This window comes from Phaethon aethereus (assembly GCF_964289735.1).
Source record: "Phaethon aethereus genome assembly, chromosome: 19".
NCBI classification, from domain to species: Eukaryota; Metazoa; Chordata; class Aves; order Phaethontiformes; family Phaethontidae; genus Phaethon; species Phaethon aethereus.
The window spans coordinates 8,652,430-8,664,473 of NC_138595.1; the positions used below are offsets into that span (position 1 = coordinate 8,652,430).

The window sequence follows — 12,044 nt, forward strand, 5'->3', positions numbered from 1 at the left end:
CAGCATCGCTAATCCTGCCTCTCCCAACCGCACCACGCTGTGGGAGACGGTGGCACTTCTGCCTCAGTTCAAGGAGTAGATCCTCCGGTAGGAAGTGGTTCGGGGAAGGCATGGTCATGTCCTACCTCTCCCTCTGCAGTCTGCTGAGCTAAAATGACCCCAGACGCTGGGTCGCCCTTTACGCGCTTCCCTGCATCACCGGGGCAAAAAAATGGACGGTGGGAACCTCCTCCTCGTGCAAGATGTGGGCAGCTTGGTCACTGCCTCGTTCCAGCAGTGTCTCGTTTTAAATCATTTACAGGGCAGAAATATCAGATGTTTCCAGTCATCTGTAGTTTGTGCTGAGCAAGCCAGTGGCCAAAGTCCATGGCCAATCTGCAGCACGGTCACGGCTTCCCACCACGCTACCTGAGAGGCGGGATGGTGGCCAGGTCCATTTTTCCCCACAGCAACACATTTTCCAAGGTTCTCCTATAAAACCAACATGTCAAGGCCATGAAAAAAAAAGCTTTCCTGAGACTTGAGGATTAATGGGCAAACTGAGAAGTACTCAGACAGTCCAGGCTTTCCTAACAAGTCACCTCTCCATACAGCCAGGAACATGGAAGCAAAGCCCTCTGGTAGACCAGGAGCCTTCAATCTCTTCGCCAAACCACCCCACTCCCTCCATCAGAAATTCTTTTCAGTCCAAGCGTAGCTGCACGCAACTGCTGACAGCAGACCTTCTGCCAGGCGAGGACAGGTCACCGAAGCACCGTTTCGACAGGTCACCGAAGCACCGTTTCACCAGGTCATGGGCGTCTTCTCTTAACCTCTGGATTTCTGCACGAGCTCGTCATGGACAGCCGGACCCACACATTGCACTGACCCTCCAAGTTTTGGCCTCACAGTCCAGGCTTTGTATTTTTGAGGACGGTCCAGGATTTCTCATTGGTTTGGTTAAAAACAAGGGGAAAATGGGCAAGAGAGCAGAGGAGGCTGATTGCATCGGTGTCTCCAGGAGCTCTGCCTCAACACCACATCCCAGCAGGAGGAAATGCTCTCTGGAGAGAGAGACCTGACATAAGTCTGCAACACAGCACCTCCAAACTGGTGTGCTCATGAAAGCGAGTTTCCTAATTACAACCATGCCAAGAGAAGCCATAAACCTTACTGACCCTGGCTGGGCAGAGAGGAAGCCCAGGGCTTCCTGCAAACCATCTTCCACGCTCACCTTCAGATCCCTAATACGACACAAGTCTGGTGAGGACAGCAAAGCCTGGTACCCCAGGATGGGGATGGAGTGATGCAGCGTGCTCAGGGGGCTTACCGAGCGTCCCCCCTGCACCCCAAAATGCCCCCGGCACTCACCCGGCAGACGGACATCTGGTTGGTGGTGAGGGTGCCAGTCTTGTCGGAGCAGATGACGGAGGTGCAGCCCAGGGTCTCCACCGAGGGCAGGCTCCGGACGATGGCGTTCTTCTTGGCCATGCGGCGTGTGCCCAGCGCCAAGCAGGTGGTGATGACGGCTGGGAGGCCCTCGGGAATAGCAGCCACCGCCAGTGCCACCGAAATCTTGAAATAGTAGATGGCTCCCCGAAACCAGGAGCCACCGTGGACAGGGTCGCTGAAGTGGCTGACATTGATGACCCAGACGGCGATGCACACCAGGAAGATCACTTTGGAGAGCTGCTGGCTGAACTCATCCAGCTTCTGCTGCAAGGGGGTCTTCTCGGGCTCAGTCTCCACCATCTGGTTTCGGATCTTCCCAATCTCGGTGTACACCCCTGTTGCAATGACAACCCCTACAGCCTTCCCAGCTGCAATGTTGGTGCCCTGGGAGGGAAGAAAGGGGACAGAGTAGATACGTGAGCATGAAACGTCTTGGCCTCAGCAGGGAAAGGGGTCACTTGTTGTGGAAGGAGAACATGAGATCTTGGTTAAGGGGAAAATGAGACATTCTCGGCTTTTATACAAACCCACCCTAAAGCAGCGGGAGACCCCTCCTGAGAGCTCTCTTGCTCCTTGAGGACTTGACTTCTGCTGGGGAGGGGCATGAGCAAGGAGGAGACCCAAACTTGCAATAGCTTTTAAGGGCATCATGTGTCACAACCCAAAAGAAATCCCATGGAAGCGGGTCCCATTTTTATGGATTTGGGGCTCTTTTTATGAATTCGGGTCTTTCTCGTGCATCCACTTCCTTTCACTGCTCAGAGATCTCCCACGTCCATCAGCCTCTTCACTTGGCGGCTCTTTGCAAAACCATAGGAGAGGTGGGGACAGGCATAAAGGACTTACGGAGAAAAGCATGTTCTTCTTGTCCTGGTTGACAGCCCGGGGGTCGGGGATGGGGTCAGCATGTTTGATCACCGACACAGACTCCCCTGCCAAGACAAGAGGGGGAAGATGAACCACCCACGTTTCCTCTCCAGCTTCTGCTCAATGCTGTCATGAGCCTGCGTCACAACCCCCAAAGCAGCACTTTGCCACCAAACCACCAAACCATCCATCACGGGGATGTCAGAGCTGGGCCAAGGCGCTCTGAATATGAGGGCTACAGAAAAACGACCTGCGTGGATCGCTAGCAGCGGCGAGCTGCGCAGGTTTGCGTGGTCACATGAGGTTTGTAGGATAGCGCAATAGGAAAGATGCCCAAAGCCCTTCTGCTGAAAGTTTGTATTTTGTTTGCAGATTTGCCCTTCTGCCCTTGGAGAGATAAGTTAATGCAAAGCCACTTTTCAAGGAGACCAGGCTCCTTTCCCAATGTTTTCAACATTTTTTCTGATCGATTTTCTTCCCCTGCTGCCGTCTCCTAACTCGATATCTTTACAAAACCATGCAAGAGAGCTGAAATACCGGAAGCCTTTTCTGTTGTCTGATCATTCACTGGCATTCCCTGAGAGCAGAGGGAGAATTTTTGAAATATCATAGATTATCAGCTTTAAGGGCTTTTCCAGTGCTTAAGAAAAAGCCTAAAATATTGTCACCTCTCCCTGAAGTCGTGCGGCCTCCCTCGCGCACCAGCAGTCGTCGTGCACAGGCTGCGCCCGGCAGGCGTGGGCAGGGACCCAGCAGCCCCTTGTGAAGCGCCACGGGACAGCTTCACCTTTTGCAGGAGGGATGCCCAAGTACCGGGTGCATCTTGCCTGTGCCATGACTTTGAGATGATGCTGGCACCTCCCCAGGTCCTCAGTCTCATTCTCCCACCCATTTCCCACCCCAGCAAAGCGCTTAGCCCAGCGTCAGCCCCAAAATTTGGCTCAGGGCAGATGGCAGAGGGAAAGCTCTGCCTTCAGCAGCCGCCTCCCCCCCATCACGCCTGCACGCACCTGTGAGGATGGACTGGTCGACCCGCAGCGTGGTGGACCGGATTTCGATGATCCGGATGTCCGCCGGCACCTTGTCACCAACTACAAGGGCAAGAGCAGAGCAGCTCCGTCAGGTGGGACCGGCAGCACCCTCTGCCCTGGGGACGGCAAACCCCAAGCGCACCAGCACAGCCGGGCTCTGCCCCAAGGCTCAGGGCCACCGGTTTGTGCCTCAGTTCCTGCTGTCTCCATTTTCTATTCCAATTGCCCGGTCGCCAGAGCAGGGACTGGCTTCTGCTGTGAATCACCGTGTCCCTACGTGACGTGGGCGCACGGCAGCACGCAGCCTGCCACAACGAGGGGTCCAGCCTGTGGTAAACCGGTGTCCTGCCCTAGGACGCCTCCTTTCTGCATTTAAAGCTTATTTTGTAAAATTTAAACATCAAAAAAAGAAAGATGGGAAGAGGCACTGTCGGTTGCATTTGGGCAGTGCAGTGATGGAACCTTGAGGGATTTCTAATTTTAGAGGATTACCTTGCACGAAAGCAGCCAGCGTGGGGAGCGGGCAGCAGCGCTGAGGCCGAGGGGTTACCCGTGCCATGCCAGGCGCTCTCCACCCTCTCCCACCGACCGACTGCACGTTCCAAGCATCACTTCCCTCTGCAGAATTCAGCAGGAGCGAGCGCTGCCCCGTCCCCGCCACCCGAGCAGAACTAACTGCGGTTCGAGTCAGGTTTGCCGGGGCAAGCAGCAAAGGTGGGAGCTGTGGGTGAGCAGAGGAGCCGAGCGGGCTCCCAGCGAGACCCGCATCCCGCCCACCCTGGCTGCGCTGTCGCAGTAACACGCGTTCCTCCGCCACAGCTGGGACCCCCCTAACCATCGCCGGCAGTGAGCACCCGCGCCCCTCCTCCTGCCGGCGAGCGGGCAGGAGCACAGGTACCTTTTCTCTTCTTTTTGGCACGGAGCCGCCGCACTTAGAGGCGCAGGCTCAAGCATCCATCACGGTCTCTGCCCCCCAGCCAAGCCCCGGCGCGGCCCTGCCTGCCGCCCCACACCACCTGCCCCACCACATCCCTGTCTCTCCTCTTCTCTGCAAAAACCCCAAAACATCCCCATTTTGGAGCAGCCTGAGCCTCCCGATGCCACTCTTTAACCCCATGTCAGGGCTCCATGGGCCAACTGGAAGCTGTTGACACTGCAAGACCCTTCGTGGTCGAGACAAACAGCTGCCCGTGGGTGTCCTGGCACAGCACGGTGGTTAGGGGTGAAACCAGCCCCACCAACCGACAGCCGCCGATCGCTGCCCACCGAGACGCATGTGCTTCCTTAAAAAAAACTGATTAAAGCTGCTTCTCCCGCTGAGTTTCCTCCTCCCAGCTCCTTGGCACAGAGCGGCTCTTCCTCCTGCGCCCTTATCGGCTGGACACAACCGCGCTCCAGCGCTTTGGAAAGACTGAGGCAGAGAGAGCCCTGGCTCACGGCGCCTTACATCACGTTACACAACGCTGCCGGCTTGGCCGCTAACGAGCGTCTCAAATCCCAGACTTTAACAAGCGCTTCCTCCTGGGGCTCGTAAAACCCCCTCGAGTGCAGTGGGAGGGGGGCTGGCATCCTTCCACCGCCCAGCCATTTATTCCAGCTGCAGATGCGAGCACTCTCGGATGCGGCGCGCAACATCTGCCGTCCGGCCGGACCCGCCCCGCTCCTCACCGCGCCCGTTTTGGGGAGGCTGAGCTGTGAGGTACTAAGCAACAGGCACTCACAGGACACCCCCCAAATGTTTCCCTCAGACTTTGCGGCTGCTCAAGGGAGCCGGAGCACCTTAAAGGGAGCAAAGAGCTCCAATTCCCCCCAGGAAGGGGGAGGAGGGTTTGCAAATATGAGCTCAAACTGCAGGTGAAAAATCTGTTGCCGGCATCCAGAGGCAGCGCCGAGCCGCAGGGGTAGCACCCGCTGCTCAAGGGCAGATCGTGCGACAGCATCGCAGGCGACTCGCACGGCGCGGGACAGACGTCCTGCAAGGACCTGGCGGCGGCCGTTAGCCAGCTGTAGGACATGCGCTGGTCACCCAGGCACCGCGAGCCTCCCCCGGGCCGAACAGCGAGGGAAAGGGGGGAAAACGGGAGGCGACGCTGCCTGGCCGCGGCCGCCGGCACTGCCCGAGCAAAGCAGGAGCGGGCAGGTGCTGCAGCACCTGAGGTTGCTCCCTGGGCAAGGCCCTGCCCGCGCTTTTTGGGCAAGGCAGAAAGTTGGCGCTGCAGCCGAATTTAATCCCCGCGCAGCTGCCTGCACAAGGACTCACCTCGATTGCCTTGTTACAAAAGGGCAAGTATCAGCTGGGTTTAAACAGCTTGCCAACTCGCAGCTCGCGCCCGCCGTTCTCCTCTTGTCGGAGCGTAGCAAGTTCGCTCCCTGCTGCCAAATTTACTGCGTTCGCACACGCAAGCAGCAGCCAGTCCCTCCTGCTGTCCCCGGGATGTCACCTGGAGGCCCACTGCACGTTCAAAGCCATTGCTCCTGGTGCGCCTTCCTATCAGGCAGCCTGACAGCACCCTTGCCGCTTGCTATTACCTCCTACACTCACAATTTGCTAATTAATTTGCTAATAATTTGCAAGCCCCTCCAGAGAAGAGCTCAGCTCTTTCCCTCCCACTCGTGATGCTGATTGTGCCGTTAAAAAGTAATATTCGGCCCTTGATGGGCAGGCAGCAAGCACTTGATTTGGGGAAAGGTGGCAGAATTTAATTAATAATGAATTAATTTAATTAGAGGCCGGGTCAGCAGCAGGAGAGCATTGCCAGAGCTGGCTTGGGCAGCTCGCCCAGCTGAGGACCTGGCTGGCACCCTTCCGCTTGATCCTCCCTGCATTATTTTTACGTTCATCTTCCAGCTGAAGCCCAACTGGAAGACATAAATAACAGCGAGCTGGCTGGGCGCAGGAGGGATTGCAGCATGTTTCCACTAGCAGGGCCACGAGGAGGAAAGGAGAGGATTAGTTTGGCGGCTCTGGGGGTTTACAGCATCGTTTAACGAACAAACAAAATGGGATAATTGAAATGTATCCTCTGGTGGGGCAGGCAGGAGAACCCCAGGCATCCTTCGCGGCATGCAAAGCCCCGACAGAAGGGTTGGGGGGACAATCCAAGCGGGGACCAAAAGCAGGTCCCCTCTGCCTCTCACCCTCCCCAGATAACAAACCCCAGCTACCGAGGGAGCCTGCCCACACAGGCAGGACCAGCGCCACTGCCCGCGGGACCGAACCCCCGCACTGGCAGCGACGCTCGCCGGGCACCGCCGGCGCGGCACCCAGCGCCGGCCCTTCTCCTGCGCCCGCTCTGGGGGATTCGCATGGGACAGCCGCTTCCAAAGAGAGGGAATCTTGCCGGAAAATTAAAAGTTCCTTCAGAAAATAAGCTCAATGGGAAGTGCTGGAGGAAACCCTCCCGAGACACAAATCCTGCACCAGAAATACACTTTTTTTTTTTTTTTTTTTTCCTTCTTTTCTGTTGTTCCGTACTGAATATGCACCCTGCGCTCGGGGAAAAGCCTCCGCAGGCTGATGAGCCCCAACTTTGGCCCAAATCATTTCACATCTCTGGATTTGAAAAGAGAAACTACAGTGTCAAGCGTGCAAACCGAGGTGACTCGGTGGCCGTGCCTCCAGAGGAGATATGCCCAGATGCTGCAGCAGAGCCCTTGTCTGCTGGCCGCAGCCAGCAGACCACAGGGTGCTTGTCACCGAAGCCCCACCACCAATGGTCAGCAGTGGTCAGTGGCCAGCACCACCTCCCCATCCCACCCCATACCCTGGGGTGATGGCACCCTACCTGCCACCTCCACGATGTCCCCAGGGACGATGTCCCGGGCGCGGATGCGCTGCACCCCGCTGCGGTCAGCACGGATCACCTTCCCCATCTCGGGCTCGTACTCCTTCAAGGCTTCAATGGCACTCTCGGCGTTTCTCTCCTGCAAGCAGAGGAGGAACAGAGCTGCTGGTCGTGGGGTTGCTCATGCCAGCAGGCTCCTTCCCACCCGCTGCGAAGACAGGATCACCCGAACCCCAGCCCTGACTTTGGCGTCCATTTGCACCGTGGATGGAGCTGCCATGTCTTCTTCTTAAGTTGCTCTGAAATGGTCCCTGCTGGCTTAAATCACACCAGGACACTGCATAGACCTTTGAGCTTGATTTTCTCATTCTTGATTTGGGAAGCAGCATATCCCACCCAGATGTATTTTTCCCCATCCAGCAACCCCAGCTCAGATCAAGCTGCAGATAAATAAATGGCCTTAAAGTGAATATACACAAGAAAAGGAGCATCACTGGTCGAGGAGTTTGCTCGTCCCCCAGCAGGGATGCAGTGAGGTGAGGGGCAGCAGCCACTGCAGCTTTCTGGTGGATGGGGTGAAAAGTTTCCCTTGGAAAATGCATTTGGCCGCAGCCAGGAGACAAGCAGCGTTCCCCTGGATGGTGAATAAGAGCAGGATACTGAACTCAAACTGCAAAAGTTGCCAAAGAAAGGTTGAAGGAATGAGCCAAGAGGCAGCCAGCAACAGAGCATCTGCGCTGGGGCATGGGGCAGCACGGTCGACATGAAAATTGAACCTTTGAGAAATGAGTTTCCAGTGGCAAGAAACACCTGGACCTTCAAATGAAGCATCTCAGCCATGCAGAGCTGCGGGGCAGGTAGAGGGGGGCTGCGACTTACCTGCCACACGCCTACCACAGCGTTGGCAATCAGGATCATGATAATGACGATGGGCTCCACAAACGCCGTCGTGGTCTCTTCTCCTTCTTCAAACCAGGCCAGGATCTAGAAGGCAAGAGAAGAGAAGGACCACAACGTGGTTGAAACAACAGGAGCCAAAATTTTAAGAAGAAAAACCGAAACGAGAGTCAACCAACACATGGTGTTTGCTGGAGAGAAGACAACCCAGAGTGGTGGCCAGCCCCACGCGGTTCGCATAAGGTGTGGACTTGCCATATCCCACTGCTGGCGCTTACCTGAGGTGCCTGCACCCTTCTGCTGTGCATTACCTAATGCCTCGAATGAGCAGGGCTGGAGCAGAACAGGGACTGACCTTGTGACTTCTCACCACCCCGAGCCCCCTCTCTATCCCACAACGACCCCATACCATACCACAAACGAAGCGTGCACGCACACACAAATATTTTCACTCCATTTAACTGCTTGTCAACCTCCTCTGTGTCAACATAGCAACACCTCGCTGCTCTGCGGCGGAGGCATGGGCACGGAGGACCTCCGACACAGGGGTTCATGCGTGCTTTACCCATTAGTGGGGATGCTGTGGCAGACTCGGCCATCAAGCAGATTGCAGCAGCTCTGCAAATTCACCAGCAAATGGGTCGCTACACGTTGTTTCGGGAATATATTGAACATCGCAAGGGACCAGCCTCTCTCCTCATCGGCCCACGAGTCGTATCCGAAAGGAAGGGACACGAGGCTCAGCTTTGCCATCCCGCTGCCAAACACCCTGAGTATACTCAAAAAAATAAGTATTTCTCCAGTAGCTAAGTGGGAAACATCTCCTCATGCAGAGCTGCTCCCAAGGTAAATTGTGGGCAAAACTGAGCTAACGGCTCAGTACGTGGGCACCACAAATAAGGCTCAAATCAGCACCCGGGGAGCGAGGAGCTGCTGGTGACGAGCACTTCCAAGGCACCACAGGGTGCAAGTACAAAGGGGTTCATACTGCAATGACTCAGTGCCACCCATAAAGGCAGCTTTGCTACCACCTGGACGTTGAGTTTAGCTGATCCCACACGACCTCTCGGCATTATTAAGCGTGGAGGAGGTCAGCAGCGCTCGCAGGCGCCGGCGCACCGAGCCTGGTGATGCGCCCGCCGCCGGCTGGGAGAAGCTGCTCTGTGCTCACAGGAGGTGCTGGGGGTGAATCATGGCTCCTCCTGGGAAAGGCACGGAGGGATGCAGCCTCTCCCCCGGGAAAGGTGGGAGAAGAGCCCCACTGGAGATGCGCCGCTGAGGAAGGACATGGTTGAAGATGAGCAGTAACACCCTCTGGGGGAGAAGCAGCTGGATGGTACCACGCTGAAGGCACCACACTGCAGTGGCAGGAGCAGCCCGGGCTGGGCTTCACTCCCTGCTGAGCACAAGGAGAACCCAATCCTAACGTGACATTACCCCAACACAGCGTCACGTTTTCCTGCTGCATGACGCACTGGGAGGCACTTTTTGTTCAGCGGGCATTCTCCCTGCCCCACACGTTGGCAAAGGTTTAAAGGGGAGCCACACGCCCTGCACTCTGCCCAGCCGTACCTGATAGCTGCCCTGAGCATCACCAGCTTGGGCATCACCAGCCTGGGGTCTCTGAACCCTCCCAGCCATGTGGCCATGAAGGGAAGGCAGCAAACAGCAGGCAGGAGGCATCTCCCACACAGGCAGCCGAAACACTGCCAGTCCTGCTCAGCCAGCGGGAGGGGAAAAAAATTTGAAAAAATTAAATAGCTTGGATTTTCATTTTTAATTGGAAAATGAGCAGAAGGGCACTGGGATGGGGACTTCACTCCTAGGAGGGCAGCCACGCAGGCTTTGGAAACACTCCCAGCCCTGTCTTTGCCTGCCTATGCAAATGTGCACACTTTAGGCAGGTGCCTGCCCCGCTGCCTGCACCCCGACGGAGGTGAAGGTGGTACGTGGAGATCCTGAGTGGGCTTTAGGCACCTGAAGCACTGCCCTCACCTCTCAGCACCCAGAACTCTGGCCAGGAAGAGTGGGTTGACGGTGGGACTTGATGATCTTAAAGGCCTTTTCCAACCTTAATGATTCTGTGATTCTATGAAAAATCAAGCCGTGTGACGTCCTGGCAGCCTCTCCAGGCATGCAGGGAGGTGGTGCCGGGACGCCCCAGCTCCCAGCACCTCGTGCAACCCTGAGGACACACGGCTTGGCCATTACACTGGGAATGTATCTGCACCGTGGACAGGCACATCTCCACATGTCAGAGACAGCGTCCTCTGTTCTGGCGGATCCTGACATGGATCTGGTCATGCTGCAACTTAATACTTTCAAAAATATCCAAGGGAAAAATAAAGAATGGGGTAATTTTCCCCTTTCTGTTTTACCATCTACACAAGTTGAGGCATGAGACATATTTTACGGGATGGAAGACGGGATTGAAAAGCAATCAGTAAGAATTGAAATCAGAGAAGGGACTTGCAAATAGGCAGTTTGGGTCCTAACTCAGTGAAGAGCCTGAGCACAGATCTCAGTCCAGACACTGGCCATGGCTGCACGTACCGAGGGCAGGAAAGCTGACAGCATCAAAAATGATGAAGGGAAAACATATAATGGATTTAGAGGGGAGCTAATAGAGATAATAACAACAGTACCTTCTAAGCTAAAAACATAGGAAACTTTGTTGATAAAAATCTTGCAGTGAGGTAGAGACCCATCCTAAGGACCTGCGCTATCTCAGGTAGGGTCTGCAAACAGTAACAGAAAACTATGGACCACAGGAAAAAGCAGCCCAGGACTGAAAGCTTTCAGCTCACCTGCCTTTGGCAGCCCTTTCACAGCCCCACTCTCACTAGGGCTCTACGCTTACTCTCTCCAAATCCTAACCCTAATCCTACGTGGTGCCCAGGGCCAACACCCATCCCACCAAAACGTGCCCAGGACTGAATGTTTCCAGGGCCCTTTTCTGCCTTTGTCTGGTACAGTCTTGGGGAAACAGAAGAAAAACCAGGTAGTTGTTTGATAGCACTTTTGGGTGGATCAGCATTACTTAAAAAAGCCTATTGTCTCATCTTTTAAGTAGATACAAGGATATTGTCACTGTGCTCCAGAAAACCACTTCTGGTACATCTCCTTCATCCAACATGCACCTTCCTCTGGCTCCTTTGCTATTTGGCTGCCACCCGGGTCCGTACGTGCCCCGGAAGGTGCCCATCCCCAAGCCTGGGGTACTTACGAATGACAGAAAAGCTGCCATCAAAAGGATGCGGACAAGGAGATCTTCAAACTGCTCCAGCACCAGCTCCCAGAGGGACTTTCCTGGTGGGAAAACATGAAGCCAAGCAATCAGTGCTCAAAAAAACCCCAGAAGACAGGTAATTTAGACCACTGAGGCCACTAAGACCAAGAGGACCCTGTTCACCGCTTGCTCTGGCACCCGCTGGCCGTGGGCATCAGCGAGGGCAGCCGGTGCTGCAATGAGGGATTTTTCTCTCTAATATTATACACCTTCACTTCTGGCATTGGCCTGGGTTTACTATGTCCATTTTTAACTACAGAAACCAAATCCTCTGTGTTTCTACTCACAGCTGGTAGCCTTGCTGCCAGAGGAAAGCTCTGCTGTCCACCCAGCTTTCCCTGGGATTAAAATAAAGATTAAAAGACCCCAAGGACTCCCCCCTCCTCCGGCAGCCTCATCCCAGCACTGCTCACCCGGACTCAAGGCTTGTACCCACCCTCCCTTCCAGCCCGTGACTTACCTTCTTCTGCAGGGAGCTCTGCGGGTTTCCATCGGCAGCCCAGCAAGCGTGACAGAAAGTAGAAAATTATAAAAATAAAAAGATTAATCAGTGATTTGGGACCAGACTGGCAATCCTTTCCCTTAGACCCCCGCAGTCCATTCAGTACCCCAAGATGCAACTTGTCCTGGATGCATCACGACAACTTATCCTCGAACTTCACAGCCTGACACCCCATCATTTCCCTGCTGCAAGTGGCTCTGGCAGCGTTTATTCTGCACTCAGCCTGCCTGAAAAATACTCGC

At 55.3% G+C, this 12,044-nt stretch overlaps 1 protein-coding gene across 1 annotated transcript in view; it reads right to left on the reverse strand.

Moving 5' to 3' along the window:
- ATP2A3 (ATPase sarcoplasmic/endoplasmic reticulum Ca2+ transporting 3) overlaps positions 1-12,044 on the reverse strand; it is a gene marked incomplete at both ends in the record, with an annotated part of 53,608 nt that overhangs the window by 22,615 nt on the left and 18,949 nt on the right. Inside the window, 7 exons of the mRNA XM_082008513.1 lie at positions 1,351-1,815; positions 2,278-2,363; positions 3,309-3,389; positions 7,115-7,253; positions 7,994-8,098; positions 11,238-11,320; positions 11,761-11,778. Coding sequence (XP_081864639.1) covers positions 1,351-1,815; positions 2,278-2,363; positions 3,309-3,389; positions 7,115-7,253; positions 7,994-8,098; positions 11,238-11,320; positions 11,761-11,778 — 977 coding nt within the window. The remainder of the gene's footprint in view (positions 1-1,350; positions 1,816-2,277; positions 2,364-3,308; positions 3,390-7,114; positions 7,254-7,993; positions 8,099-11,237; positions 11,321-11,760; positions 11,779-12,044) is intronic.